Source organism: Schistocerca cancellata, chromosome 2, assembly GCF_023864275.1.
Source record: "Schistocerca cancellata isolate TAMUIC-IGC-003103 chromosome 2, iqSchCanc2.1, whole genome shotgun sequence".
NCBI lineage: Eukaryota > Metazoa > Arthropoda > Insecta > Orthoptera > Acrididae > Schistocerca > Schistocerca cancellata.
The window spans coordinates 402,219,236-402,235,739 of NC_064627.1; the positions used below are offsets into that span (position 1 = coordinate 402,219,236).

At 40.0% G+C, this 16,504-nt stretch overlaps 1 protein-coding gene across 1 annotated transcript in view; it reads right to left on the reverse strand.

Annotated features, from left to right (window-relative positions):
* The window catches only part of LOC126161840 (general transcription factor 3C polypeptide 1), a 359,490-nt gene that overhangs the window by 174,580 nt on the left and 168,406 nt on the right, over positions 1-16,504 (reverse strand). The window contains exon 16 of the mRNA XM_049917946.1: positions 3,540-3,711. Within this exon, the coding sequence (XP_049773903.1) occupies positions 3,540-3,711 (172 nt within the window). The remainder of the gene's footprint in view (positions 1-3,539; positions 3,712-16,504) is intronic.

Genomic DNA, 16,504 nt, shown 5'->3' on the forward strand with positions numbered 1-16,504 from the left:
TTTATGTTCTTTTAAATTTGGCATGCTTTTTTCATTGCTTCTGCAACAACAATCTGACCCGTTTTGTGTACCATGGGGCATCAGTACCATCACTTATTAATTTATGTGGTATATATATCTCAATTGCTGTCGATACTATCTCTTTGAAAACATTCCAAAACTTTTCTACACTTACAAGATCAGATCGGAAGGAGTGAAGACTGTCTCTTAAAAGGATGTTAAGAGCCTTTTTAAATAGATATACTTTGCATTTCTTTTTGATGGTTGTAGGTGTTATGGTATTCAGCCTAGCAGCAACTGCCTTGTGGTCACTAAACCCTGTATTCATCACAATACTCACTATTTGTCCAGGATTATTTGTCGCTAAAAGGTCAAGTATGCTTTCGCAACCATTTACCCTTTGAGTGGGCTCATGAACTAAGTATTCAAAATAATTTTCTGAGAAGGCATTCAGTACAATTTTGGATGACGTTTTATGCCTGCCCCGTCTTTAAACGTATAATTTTTTCAGCATATCGAGGGTAGAGTCACCACCGACTATAATTGTATGAGCTGGGTACTTATTTGAAATGAGACTCAAGTTTTCTTTGAACTGTTCAGCAACTATATCTTCTGAGTTGGGGGGTCGGTAAAATGATCCAATTAATAGTTCAGTCCGATTGTCAGGTATAGCCTCTACCCATATTATTTCACATGAACTATCTACTTCAATTTCACTACAAGGCAAACTATCTCTGACAGCAATAAATACTCAACCACCAACTGTATTTAATCTATCCTTTCTGAACACTGTTACATCATTTGAAAAAATTTCAGCTGAACTTATTTCCAGCTTTTGAACTTATTTCCAGCTTCTGCCAGCTCTCTGTACCTACAACTATCTGAGCTTCAGTGCTTTCTATTAGGACTTGGAGCTCTGGTTCTTTCCCAACACAACTATGACAATTTACAACTACAATACCAATCGTTTCTACAACCACCTTACTGTGTTTTACCTGCCCACTTTTAGACAGATGTCCCTTTTGTGGTTCCCTGAGACCCTGTAACCTAAAAAACCACACAGTCCCTTCCACACAGCCCCCACTACCTGTGTAGCCGCCTCCTGTGTGTAGTGGACTCTGAACCTATTAAATGGAACCCGGAAACCCACCAACCGAACGTGCAAGTTAAGAAATCTGCAGCCTACACGGTCACAGAACCGCCTGAGCCTCTGATTTAGACCCTCCACTCGGCTCTGCACCAAAGGACCACAGTCGGTTCTATCAGCGATGATGCAGATGGTGAGCTCCGCCTTAAACTCGGAAGCAAGACTGGCAGTCTTTAGATTTCCGCTAGCCGCCCGAAACCAGACAGAATCTGCTCCGAACCAAAGCGACACACGTCATTGGTACCGACATGAGCCAGCACCTGCAGTTGGCTGCACCCTGTACTCTTCATGGCATCTGGAAGCACCCTTTCAACATCCAGAATGACTCCCCCCGGAATGCACATGGAGTGCACACTGGCTTCCTTCCCCTCCTTGGCAGCCATGTTCCTAAGGGACCCCATTATGCACCTAATGTTGGAGCTCCTAACTACCAGCAAACCCACCCTCTGCGAATGCCCAGACCTTGCAGGCCAAGAAGCTTCCTCTGGAACAGGGTGGACGACTGCATCCAGCTCAGAGACATCGTCAGCCACAGATAACACCCAAAACCCGTTTGTCAAACAAACCAGGGAGGCCCTACAATTGGCCCCTTGGGAAGTTTTTCGCTGCCTGCCAGACTTTGGAATGGTCTCCCACTCAACCACGGGTGAGGGATCAACCACAATGCAGGCAGTACCCAGGGTGGCCACAGTAGTGGACCAATCGGAGGACACGTGGGATGTGGTTGATGTCCCTTACATCCCTGCATTCGATCCCCCACAGTGACGCCCCTTGGCAGCAGCCTCAAGCTGTGTGAAGGAAGCCAAAGCAGCCTGGAGGTGTGAGCGAAGGGTCGCCAACTCAGCTTGCATCTGTACACAACAATCACAGTTCCTATCCATTACTGCAGTCGCTTAAGCAAATATCTCATCTCTATTCATAGGGTCAGTTGCTAATTAAATCTCATTAGCTTTCTTAATGACACAGTCCCAATAGGTGGGTCTTCAGACCAGAATCTTCATTTTGTCATATTCCTTAGGATGACTGGTGCCAAGACCAAGTTCTGTAGTAGCAGATTCGCTTGGCTCTTGGAAGCATGTGTGGCAGTTACATGCTATATAATGGTCCTAATGGTCTGATCAATGTATGACATCTCACAACTACAATGGATACAGCAGATGACTGTCTTGCACAAACTCAATATCATCCTCTACAGACCCTAATCTTATAAAGTGGATGAAAAACATGTTTCACTTTTTTTTTTTTTTTTTTTCCAAAATGCTGTTAGAAATGCTACCTGCAAGGCAGAAAGGTTATGGACTTTGATGTCACCTCATTATTTTCATCTCTCACCTGTTTCACAATTTGTCAATGGCACAATGCTCATCTGATCTGTCTTTCACTGCAGCCATTCTGGCACAAGGTGAGTTCGATTAGGACTAACTCAGCTAACGAGCTTTCAGTCTGGGATGATGTGGGCTCTTTGAACCAAGGTATTAAGAACCCATCCATGCTCAGTTGGATGGTGATAACTATTAGCCTGAAGATAAAAATCAGTGTGAGTTGGCTTCCTATGAACAGCATGTTCCAACACACTATCAACTTTTATCCTAACCACTACATTATCACTACAATTTTGTAGCAAGCATTTGAGTGGACTGAATCTAGAACTTACAAACACCAATTAAATTCTTACTTCCAAGAGGTCAGACAAGATGAAAAAACACATAGGCTTCAAAGCTGGTGACTCCAGGGCATGTTACACAAAATCATCCCTAAAAAGACTGACAATACTAGCTGACAAAGGACTCTCCATGGTAACTCCATCTGCTTGGTCAGAACTGGTTATTGCATAAATAATGATGCCACTACTGTTTACAGTGTGTGTGTATCAATGTTTTAAATTACATTAAACCATTAAGGCCAGAACTTTCAACAAAAATCAATATTCAAGTAGATGGGTTATGAGTTACCATATTCACAATGGAACAGTGTGTGGAACTACTGCAGTAAGTTTTTAAAGCTCTCAGGCAAATTAGAGTAACAGCAAACCTCAGGTACCAAAATCTATGTGTATCAAACTAAAATTTCTCCAAATAATACACTAAAAAGCAATTAAAGTAATATATGGAACTGTGCAGTATGCTTTAGCTCTTTAAAGTGACAAAAGAATAGCAGTACAATAGATAATCATACAAAAAGTGGAGTTAAAGTACTTCTTGATGATTCTTCAAAGCAGTCATTTTCAACTCTTAAATATGCCATCATAACAAACAAAAATAACGATTGAAAACTTGTAAGGAGGGACATTGTTCTGTCACTTTCTCTCATTACCACTAGAGACAGTTGTACCAATTGAATCATAAGCTTAATTTTGTTTATCATTAGAAAAATTGAAAAATATGAAACATACGAGAAAAGGGCAGAATCCAGCCCTCCAGCGCCTCTTTTGTCACCTGGGACATCTCCTACATCCAGCGACTCAATTTCTTGAGGAGTAACTGGTTCCAGTGACTTCACCATGGCTGGCTTGTTGTGCAACATCTCCAGCACTATGTCTTTTCCTGCTACACACAGCCGTCCTCCTGCAGTAAAATGTTATATTAATACCACTCGTAAACCTTTAGAATAAATTAACTAGCACAATGCATAGAAAACTGAAGCAGCTGATTTATAAAAGATTAAATAATGCCACTGTGGGTTCTGGAAATTGACCATTATCTGGAGAAACAAAGAAACATCTGAAGTAAAAGATGGGAGTAATCAGCTCCTTTACACAGAAACAGGAGTGTGTTGCTTAACTTCACGTGAAATAATTTGTTCTTAAGCTGTTAATAAAATGATGAGCCAGAGCTCATGCCACTCCCCCCCACTGGTCTCTCTCTCTCTCTCTCTCTCTCTCTCTCTCTCTCTCTCACACACACACACACACACACACACACAAACATATGCACACACCACCACAGAACTACACATTCAGAAATTCTGCTGTGCAGTAGAAGAAGTAGACAAGTAGATAGAACTTCAATTTATGTTTGAAAGTAAATGTAATATGTATTAGATACTTCACATAACTTGGACTGTTAATGCTGAATCATTACTATTTTCTATGTTGCACTAAGGTAAAATGATAGATAGCTTCTATTACTATATTTATGAATATCACTGTTATTTTCAAACTGTGATTGCTATTGACAACAAATGATAAGGCAATAAACGTAATGTGATTCTGAATTGTTATGCCTGCCCATGATTCAACATTTCCACTATATGGTGAGTAGCAACCTATCCTTTTCATAATATTGTCATCATTCCACCTTGGATTTTGCATTGCTTGATTTTACCCCAACTAGACATTTGTGTGCAGTTAAAACTTTCCACCTCTATGAAGAGTTGCCTCAGAATATGATTTTATGAAACATTAGTTAATGAAAATTAGAAAGATAAGTCAACTTTTAGACATTTTCATTCCCAAGCTCTGTTATTACCCATGATGCAAATGCTGCAGATCTTATAAGGTCTGTAACACATGACTTCCAGTTTAGGTTCTTCTTCCTATTAAAGCTCAAGAATTAATAATGTTCTGTTTATGAACTGATTTTTCCTCATGCATTCTATTTAGCACTGTGGTCAGGTCTTGTGCACTACAGAAATGCATGTATTATGTTTCAGTTACGTTCACTGAAAGTCTATTTGCAGAGAATGAATTATAAAGACTCAAAGAAAAAAAATACCACCATCAAAAAATAATTACTGTAGAGTAATGAAATTTTGGGAATACATTTGTCTAGGTAACATATTTAAGTGATTAACATTGATGGAATACACGTCAATATAAGCATGAAAGAAGCCTTGAAAATATGTAATGCTGGTACATTAAGAACCAGTGTAACTGAATGCAAGGATACAAACTAGCATGCATCGTATTGTACAGGTGCTGGATGTTTATGAGATGGAGATCCATGGCTGGAGCACTTGGTCGGTCAATATAGGGACAGTTTAATGCTGTTTGTGGATGATAGTGGAGTTGGAGTTATCATTTGATGATGGTCTATAAGTACTCGACTGGAGACAGATCTGCTGATTGAGGAGGCCAAGGCAACACATCAACAGCCTGTAGTGCGTGTTGGGTTACATCAGCGGTATGTGGGTGATCATTATCCTATTGGAAAACACCCCCTGGAACGCTGTTCATGAATGGCAGCGCAAGATCTAATCACAGACTGACATACAGATTTTCACTCAAGGTGTATGCTTCTGCTGTCATATGAAATTTCACCTGGGACCATCAAGCACACAAGAGACATTGGTTGCAGGCCCTCAACTGGACTTCTGTTAACCAACAACACATGGCCATCACTGGACTGAGGTAGAACCAGCTTTCATCAGAAAACACAAGAGATCTCCACTCTGCCCCCACCCCCGAACGAGCTCTCGCTTGATTCCACTGAAGTTGTAAATGGCGGTGGTTGGGTGTCAGTAACCGATTTGTAACAGTTGTGTTACTGTGGTTCCAACTGTTGCTCAAATTGTTGCTGCAGATGCAGTATGATGTGCCAGAGCCATACACCAAACAAAATGATCTTCCCTCTCAGTACCGTCACATGGGCATCCAGAGCCTGGTCTTCTTGCAACCATACATTCTTGTGACCACTGCTGCTGGCAATCATGTACAGAGGCTACATTCCTGCCAAGTATTTTTGCAATATCTCAGAAGGAACATCCAGCTTCTTGTAGCCCCATTACACGACCTTGCTGAAACTCAATGAGGTGTTGATAATGGCTCATTGTTGCCTCAAAGGCATTCTTGCCTATGATCAGCTCATCACATCCAATCTCAAATGTGACTAATGCTCACAACTGTTACAGCGTGTATCTAAAGCAAACCTGATTTGCATCCTCACAGTGGCACAACTCTTACACGACTGGTGTGAAATTTAAATCAAACAATGGAAACTCCAGGTAGGAATATCAACAACATAGGAAAAGACAGATTCCTACTTACAGTAAAGAAGACACATTAAGTTGCAGACAGGCACAATTAAAACACATTTACAGAAAGCTTTTGGCCACAGCCTTCATCAGTAAAAGAGAGTCACACATCATTCACACACACAAGCAAGCACACCCCACACACACACGACTGCCCACTCCAGCATCTCGGCTCAAGATGCTGGAGTAGGAAGTTGTGTGTGCATGAGGTGCGTTTGCTTGCACGCGCGCGCGCGCGCATGTGTGCGTGTGTGTGCGTGTGTGTGTGTGTGTGTGTGTGTGTGTGTGTGTGTGTCGCCGAACTGTGCATGTCTGCAATTTGGTGTGAAATTTTTCACATGTAGAAACATGCCTATCAACTTTCGTTTATGTCGCACAATTCCTTTTCGGTGTTGCGACTTTTTTTCTGTCAGTTTAATTTTACAGAATATTTTTTTTTACGTATCAAGTAGAGCCTCTAAATTAGGCTTGATAATAATTATGGCATCACTAGCAAAGAGAACTAGTCCAGTTTCCTGGAAGGAAGAGAGGAAGTAATTAAGTAAGTTTAGGGTTTAAGATCACACTGACATCTTACTCTCCTCAAGTCAGTAGAACGGAAAGGAAAATTATGGCTTAATAGCCTATTAATGAGGTCATTAGAGATGGAGCTCAAGCTCAGACTGTAAAATGACAGAAACAAAATTGACCACATCTTTTTCAAAGGAACTATCGTGCCATTTGTCTTCAGGGATACAAGAAAACCACGGAAAGCCTTATCTGGATGAGTGAATGGGGATATGAACTGCTGCCTCCTCAAACCAAAGTCCAGACTATTACCACTGCACAATCTTGCTCAGTAGCATGAATTCAGAGCTATCTCTACTTGTTCTAACCACTTCATCTAATTTTCGAATACAGTGTGTTGATTCCTTTTGTAATTCATAATTTTTTTGCATATTTAGCACGTCATTTTATTGTTTTATGGGGAAAGCAGCTGTTAAAAATAATGAAATCTATCTACAAATATAGTAAATTTACGACTGACATAATAATATTATACATATCACTCCAATTAGCTTCCTATAATGTTCCCTCAAAAAAGTAGTATGTTTTCAACCATACCATTTCAAGGCGATCAAGTTACTTATGGATGGACGGTTGTGCACCATGGCCTCAAAGCCCATTTTCTTATATAACTGATGAAGTGTTCACCTAAAGGTATGCTGCCTATTAGTGTTCTGCTGCCTGTGCAGTTCTAGTTGGGAAAAATCAACAACGGAATTCAGGATGTAAGCATTTAATAACATTCTGAAATTGTTTCTTGTATCAATATTAAAATCTTACATGACAATCATTTGCTTTATTTTGTCCACTAGTTGGCATCATAACGACTAAATTTTTTCTAGAAATAGTTAACAATTTTCCAGTGGGGATGTATATACTGTTATAATTAAAAGTGAGTTTATCAGTAGTAGCAATTCACATGCACAAACTTCCAACTATTGGGCTATCCAGAAACTACTGATTTCAATATATTTGACTGTGATGCCATTTTTAAAGTAAAGGATAACTTTTCCTTTCTCCATAATCATGGTGCTACAGGTGTTTAGGTGGTGCTCAGATACAACCTATCAGATTTATCTTATCTTCCTAGTTCATATAAGCACGCAAAAAGTTCACCAAATTGAATTTTATAATTGGTGGCAAAGACTACTCTTCAATTTTCACCTATATAAATACAGCTAATCTACCTTTTCCCTTCCTGTTAAGGTTTGAGCCATGTATTGTGTGCTTTCACTTCCCAAAAGCAACGACTAGCTCAACACAGATGTAATTCCCACCCAAAGTCAGCAGCAACCAGCAGAGTTTCTGGTTAATTTTTCTGATGGATTTATTCATCCATGGTTGATAATGCCACTGCAGAACCTAAACGATAGTCACACTTATGTCTGAAGCTGCTGCATCTAGTTTACACAGGTTACTCAAGTTCCTGATCCTCTTCAAGCTGTTTGCTTTCACATATGAGAAGATCACAAAAATATGATGTGTGTCTGATTGGTAATCCACAATGCTCAGCACGATGTTAATAAACCTGAATACAAGACACCCTTCTTTAACTTCTACAAATTTTCTTACCCTGATTTCATGGCACTTTTCTAAAACACACCTTCTTTGGGTTTGCCCAATTGCCTACTTACTCCTGGTCATTATATTTCTTTTTATACCATACACAAGTACACACACTCACTTCCAATTTTAAAGGGTGCAGTATCACAAGGTGAGATGAAGGAAGCAGCATGGTCCTTGAGAAACAGATATAAAGGGTGAACCACACTCCAACAACAACCTCTGAGAGGTGCTGGCAGGACCAAACCAAGAAAAAAAGTTTAGTAAACATGGGCTCTAAAATGCATACCTTAAGAGCTATGAGCACTACTTCATCTTAGAGACAGTAAAATAAATCTCTCCTACTGCTAGCTCTTTCCTTTCTGTATTTGGAGAGATAGTAGTATGGACAGAGAGAGAGAGAGAGAGAGAGAGAGAGAGAGAGAGAGAGAGAGAGAGAGAGAGGAGACGATCAGTAAACATGGGCTCTAAAGTGCACACCTTCATAGCTATCAGCACTTGTTCATCTTTGCTACTGTGAAACGAATCTCTTGTACTGAACAAGTGCTTACAGCTCCTAAGGTATGAATTTTAGAACCCATGTTTACTGGACTTTTTTTATGGTTTTGGTCCCAAAATATGGAAAGCAAATAGCTTGGAGTAGAAGAAATGTGTTTCACAGTACCGAAGATGAAAGAGGGTTCGCAGAATTTATGGTATGCATTTCAGAGCCCAAGTTTGCAAGACTTCTTTTTCCCTTCGTTTTGATTCATATTATCATGTTTGAAAGTTTGTTGGTGGAGTTCTCGCTCACACTGTATACACTGTGCGTGTGTTCCCTAAGAGCCTTCAGGTTGATTTCCTCTGGTGTTTTACTAGATATTTAGAATTTTGTTTTTGTAATGAGTAGTTGTTAAATTGTTGTAAAGTCAAATTTTATGAGCCCATTCAAAAAACGGTCCTAATTTAGTCAATTGCAATATTTGGTTTAATGACATGTACTAATAGGGGCAGAAAAACTTGAATAATAACCAGAACCCTGTAACTGACTTTGTAGCACTGGGTATAGCAGCAAGATATATTGCTGGCATAAGCCAGCACACAAAATGGTTATTTTCACAGTATATAACATAGATATTATAATGTTATCAATACAAAAACTGAAACACAGGGCCATTCTGGGAAAAGTCTTGAAAGTGATACTCTCCTGAGCTGTATTAGTACTGTGACTTTTTCTTGGTCATTTTATAACTCAATGGGTACTGAATAATAGATACTGAAATGTTAGTAAAAATGGCCTATGCCACATTGTCTACTAATGCATGCACCATAACTACTTAGTTTCTACTACAATACTAACTACACCTTATTATTTTGCTGACCCTTTTAATGTATAAAGTTAATTGAATATTACACTAGACTAATTTGGAACCATCTATCCACAGGACACATAACATTTGATTTTAAAAAACAGTTTTGTTTGCAAAGGGAGAGAAAATAATGCTTTCCATAGACTTTCGGTGACATTTAAAACCTGTAGTAAGCAATATTTGTTTGTGCTGATGCATTCGCACATTACAACAATGAAATTGCAAATATCTACAAATTACAGAGAGAATTTGCCTGAGGAATCTTGTTGTTGTTGTTGTTGTTGTTGTTGTGCTCTTCAGTCCTGAGATTGGTTTGATGCAGCTTTCCATGCTACTCTATCCTGTGCAAGCTTCTTCATCTCCCAGTATCTACTGCAACCTACATCCTTCTGAATCTGCTTAGTGTATTCATCTCTTGGTCTCCCTCTATGATTTTTACCCTCCACTGCCCTCCAATACTAAACTGGTCATCCCTTAATGCCTCAGAACATGTCCTACAAACCAATCCCTTCTTCTAGTCAAGTTGTGCCACAAACTCCTCTTCTCCCCAATCCTATTCAATAACTCCTCAATAGTTATGTGATCTACCCCTCTAATCTTCAGCATTCTTCTGTAGCACCACATTTCAAAAGCTTCTATTCTCTTCCTGTCCAAACTATTTATCGTCCACGTTTCACTTCTATACATGGCTACACTCCATACAAATACTTTCAGAAACGACTTCCTGACACTTCAATCTACACTCGATGTTAACAAATTACTCTTCTTCAGGAATGCTTTCCCTGCCATTGCCAGTCTACATTTTATATCCTCTCTACTTCGACCATCATCAGTTATTTTGCTCCTCAAATAGCAAAACTCCTTTACTACATTAAGTGTCTCATTTTCTAATCTAATACCCTCAGCATCACCCGACTTAATTCGACTACATTCAATTATCCTCGTTTTGCTTTTGTTGACGTTCATCTTATATCCTCCTTTCAAGACACTGACCATTCCGTTCAGCTGCTCTTCCCAGTCCTTTGCTGTCTCTGACAGAATTACAATGTCATCGGCGAACCTCAAAGTTTTTATTTCTTCTCCATGGATTTTAATTCCTACTCCGAATTTTTCTTTTGTTTCCTTTACTGCTTGCTCAATATACAGATTGAATAACATCAGGGAGAGGCTACAACCCTGTCTCACTCCCTTCCCAACCACTGCTTCCCTTTCATGCCCCTTGACTCTTATAACTACTATATGTTTTCCGTACAAATTGTAAATAGCCTTTCGCTCCCTGTATTTTACCCCTGCCACCTCCAGAATTTGAAAGAGAGTATTCCAGTCAACTTTGTCAAACGCTTTCTCTAAGTCTACAAATGCTAAAAACGTAGGTTTGCCCATCCTTAATCTTTCTTCTAAGACAAGTTGTAGGGTTGGTATTGCCTCACATGTTTCAATATTTCTATAGAATCGAAACTGATGCGTCCCCGAGGTCGGCTTCCACCAGTTTTTTCATTCATCTGTAAAGAATATGTGTAAGTATTTTGCAGCTGTGACTTATTAAACTGATAGTTCGGTAATTTTCACATCTGTCAACACCTGCTTTCTTTGGGATCGGAATTATTATATTCTTCTTGAAGTCTGAGGGTATTTCGCCTGTCTCATACATCTTGCTCACCAGACAGTAGAGTTTTGTCAGGACTGGCTCTCCCAAGGCTGTCAGTAGCTTTAATGGAATGTTGTCTACTCCCGGGGCATTATTTCGACTTGCTCTGGCAAACTCTTCACACAGTATCATATCTCCCATTTCTTCTTCATCTACCTACCTCCTCTTCCGTTTCCATAATATTGTCCTCAATTACATTCCTTTGTATGGACCCTCTATATACTCCTTCCACCTTTCTGCTTTCCCTTCTTTGCTCAGAACTAGGTTTCCATCTGAGCTCTAGATATTCATACAAGTGGTTCTCTTTTCTCCAAAGGTCTCTCTAATTTTCCTGCAGGCAGTATCTATCTTACCCCTAGTGAGATAAGCCTCTACAGCATTACATTTGTCCTCTAGCTTAGCCGTTTTGCACTTCCTGTCGATCTCATTTTTGAGACGTTTGTATTCCTTTTTGCCTGCTTCATTTACTGCATTTTTATATTTTCTCCTTTCTTCAATTAAATTCAATATTTCTTCTGTTACCTAAGGATATCTACTAGCCCTCGTCTTTTAAACTACTTGATCCTCTGCTGCCTTCACTACTTCATCCCTCAAGGCTACCCATTCTTCCTCTACTGTATTTCTTTCCCCCATTCCTGTCAATTGTTCCCTTATGCTCTCCCTGAACTCTGCACAACCTCTGGTTTAGTCAGTTTATGCAGGTCGCATCTCCTTAAATTCCCACCTTTTTGCAGTTTCTTCAGTTTTAATCTACAGTTCATAACCAATAGATTGTGGTCAGATTCCACATCTGCTCCTGGAAATGTCTTACAATTTAAAACCTGGTTCCTAAATCTCTGTCTTACCATTATATAATCTATCTGATACCTTCTAGTATCTCCAAGATTCTTCCATGTATATAACCTTCTTTTATGATTCTTGAACCAAGTGTTAGCTATGATCAAGTTACGCTCTGTGCAAAATTCTACCAGAAGGCTTCCTCTTCCATTTCTTGGGGGTCCCCAATCCGTATTCACCTACTACATTTCCTTCTCTCCCTTTTCCTACTGTCGAATTCTAATCACCCATGACTATTAAATTTTCATTTCCCTTCACTATCTGAATAATTTCTTTTATCTCATCATACATTTCATCAATTTCTTCATCATCTCCAGAGCTAGTTGGCATATAAACTTGTACTACTGTAGTAGGCATGGGCTTCCTGTCTATTATGGCCACAATAATGCATTCACTATGCTGTTTGTAGTAGCTTACCCGCACTCCTATTTTTTATCCATTATTAAACCTACTCCTGCATTACCCCTATTTGATTTTGTATTTATAACCCTGTATTCACCTGACCAGAAGTCTTGTTCCTCCTGCCACCGAACTTCGCTAATTCCCACTATATCTAACTTTAACCTATCCATTTCCCTTTTTAAATTTTCTAACCTACTTGCCCAATTAAGGGATCTGACATTCCAGGCTCCGATGCGTAGAATGCCAGTTTTCTTTCTCCTGATAACGACGTCCTCTTGAGTAGTCCTCGCCTGGAGATCCGAATGGGGGACTATTTTACCTCCGGAATATTTTACCCAGAGGACGCCATCATCATTTAACCATACAGTAAAGCTGCATGCCCTCGGGAAAAATTACGGCTGTAGTTTCACCTTGCTTTCAGCTGTTCACAGTACCAGCACAGCAAGGCCGTTTTGGTTAGTGTTACAAGGCCAGATCAGTCAATCATCCAGACTGTTGCCCTTGCAACTACTGAAAATGCTGCTGCCCCTCTTCAGGAAACACAAGTTTGTCTGGCCTCTCAACAGATACCCCTCCGTTGTGGTTGCACCTACAGTACGGCTATCTGTATCGCTGAGGCTTGCAAGCATGCCTACCAATGGCAAGGTCCATGGTTCATGCGGGGGAATTGAGTAACCCATCATTGCCCCGGTATTAATTTTGCCAATTTTCAATCAATCCCAAGAAAAAAAAAAAACTATGTTTGCAGTGAAGTATCGAAATAATTTCATGAAATTAGGAAACAGTCATACAAAGAAATATGCACGATGTACAAATGCATGGGGACAGTATCCAAATAAGAAACATGATACTGCACAGTTTCTGTATGGTGGGCACAGCTGCTTCATGTGTCTACAATGTGATTTTGTAAACACCTTTACGGCCACATCTCTTCACAGCTCTCTACATGGCTATCATTTTTGCCTACAGCCATTTGCACTTCACAGTTGAATGCTGTCAAATGTGCTATTAGGTATCAGGGATTTCCTTAAGTTGACTCAACTGTAGGAGTGTTCTACAATTACTAGTAATGAATAAATATATTAAAACTTCATGCATGATGCGGCATTTTTTCACACATTTCTGTGTCTATGACATCATATGTCTTTAACTGTGTATCATACAATAATATATTTGTGCAAGTACATTTAGCAGTAAATGTGGATACTGTCAGTGAAATATGTTGTGAATAAAGTTAATAGTAAAGAAGAAAAAATTTAAATGTCATGCAGGAAGCAACAATTTTTCACGCCTGTCATTGTTTATGCCATCATACCTCCCTACCTATGCTTCATACAATGGTATAATTTTGTAGGTACATTCAGCAGCATATGTAGATACTGTCTGCAAAGTGAGTTTTGAATAGAGTAAGTAGAAAAGCAGTAATAAATTTAAATGTCATGCATAATGCAGCAGTTACTCAAGCAGCTCAGTGTGTATGAGATTGTATCTTCTAAACTATGTGTGGTACATGGTATACTTTTGCAGGTGCATTTAGTGGCATATGTGGATACTGTCTGCAAAACTTTTTGTGAATACAGTTAGCGCCACAGAAGTAATAGAATTACATGTCATGTGTGATGCGGTAGTTTTTCACACATCGCATTGTTTATATGTCACATCTCGTTATCTATGACGTATAGGTAGTTGTTAGCCCCACAGCAATTGTTTTCTGACGGTAAGGTATATGTGTATCAAGTTTGGTTGAAATTGGTGTAATGGTTTAGGCAGAAAACACACACACACACACACACACACACACACACACACACACACACACATTTTAAAAAATATATTAGCTGACAAACGCAGCATTGCCCAGATATACATTTCGCCAATTACACATTAGAACTGAAAACAGAAAATTGTACTGTGTTTGTAGTGTAATACTGAAAGAAATTCATTTCTACGTATTTTTGACAATACGTTTGAAATTATTAAACAATTGTGCAAAGGAATATTATCCACAGATGTATCAGTTGAGTACCAAAGTTAAGAAACATAGTGTTTCTGTATGCTGAGTACAGCTGCTTCATGTGTCTGCAATATGATTTTGTAATGTATCTATAACAACACCTCTTCATAGCTTTATAGATGACTATTGTTTTCGCCTACAGCCATTTGAGGTTCGCAGTTGAAAGCTGTCAAATGTTCTGCTAGGTGTCAGGGATTTACTTAATTTGACTGGACTGTAGGAGTGGTTTTTGTATCCAACAGCGATTTCCTACCTAGCACACACATGGGCATCTCAAAAGCACTAAGGCTGCAAGTGGTGGCTGCACACCACCGTCTTAAGGGTAGGCCAAACCAAATCAAGCACATCACGTGCGCCCCCCCGCCCCCCCTCCAGTGGCGACTGTTTTCTGGTGAACCTATGGCCCAGGCTCATGGTGCATTCACTACTTGCTGTATTTTGTAGCTGTCCATATTGCACCATTGCACAGCCAAACTGACTCAGTTTGTTTTCCAGTCCTGAGTGGTTACTGATCTGGAACTGTTGTATATCTATGCTAATTTTGACACATCCTAGACTTATAAGTGCTCACTTACTTTCTGAGCTCAGATTATTGCAAACTTATAGGAACGTGTGTTCATTTCACTGTGGTTTGGTACACACACCAGAGCAATGGATGAAAACAAGTCTACCTATGAACACAAGATTAAGAAAAGTGTCTTAGTAGTAAAGAATAAATGTATTAAAACTTCATGTATGATGTGATAGTCTGTCACTCATCACAGTGCTTATAATATCATGTTGTCTTAATTTGTGTCACACAATGATATATGAGGTGCGTTCAAGTACTAAGGCCTCCGATTTTTTTTCTCTGGACTGGAAAGAGATAGAAACATGCGCATTGTTTTAAAATGAGGCCGCGTTCATTGTCAATACGTCCCAGAGATGGCAGCACCATACGGCAGATGGAATTTTACTGCCAGCGGCGAGAATGAGAACTGTTTTAAATACTTAAAATGGCGATGTTTTCCTTACTTGAACAGTGTGCAATCATTCGTTTTCTGAATTTGCATGGTGTGAAACCAATTGAAATTCGTCAACAGTTGAAGGAGACATGTGGTGATGGAGTTATGGATGTGTCGAAAGTGCGTTTGTGGGTGCAACAGTTTAATGAAGGCAGAACATCGTGTGACAACAAACCGAAACAGCCTCGGGCTCGCACAAGCCGGTCTGATGACATGATTGAGAAAGTGGAGAGAATTGTTTTGGGGGATCGCCGAATGACTGTTGAACATATCGCCTCCAGAGTTGGCATTTCTGTGGGTTCTGTGCACACAATCCTGCATGACGACCTGAAAATGAGAAAAGTGTCATCCAGGTGGGTGCCACGAATGCTGACGGACGACCACATGGCTGCCCGTGTGGCATGTTGCCAAGCAATGTTGACGCACAGCGACAGCATGAATGGGACTTTCTTTTCATCGGTTGTGACAATGGATGAGACGTGGATGCCATTTTTCAATCCAGAAACAAAGCGCCAGTCAGCTCAATGGAAGCACACAGATTCACCGAAACCAAACAAATTTCGGGTAACTGCCAGTGCTGAAAAAATGATGGTGTCCATGTTCTGGGACAGCGAGGGCGTAATCCTTACCCATTGCATTCCAAAGGGCACTACGGTAACAGGTGCATCCTACGAAAATGTTTTGAAGAACAAATTCCTTCCTGCACTGCAACAAAAACGTCCGAGAAGGGCTGCGCGTGTGCTGTTTCACCAAGACAACGCACCCGCACATCGAGCTAACGTTACGCAACAGTTTCTTCGTGATAACAACTTTGAAGTGATTCCTCATGCTCCCTACTCACCTGACCTGGCTCCTAGTGACTTTTGGCTTTTTCCAACAATGAAAGACACTCTCCGTGGCCGCACATTCACCAGCCGTGCTGCTATTGCCTCAGCGATTTTCCAGTGGTCAAAACAGACTCCTAAAAAAGCCTTCGCCGCTGCCATGGAATCATGGCGTCAGCGTTGTGAAAAATGTGTACAT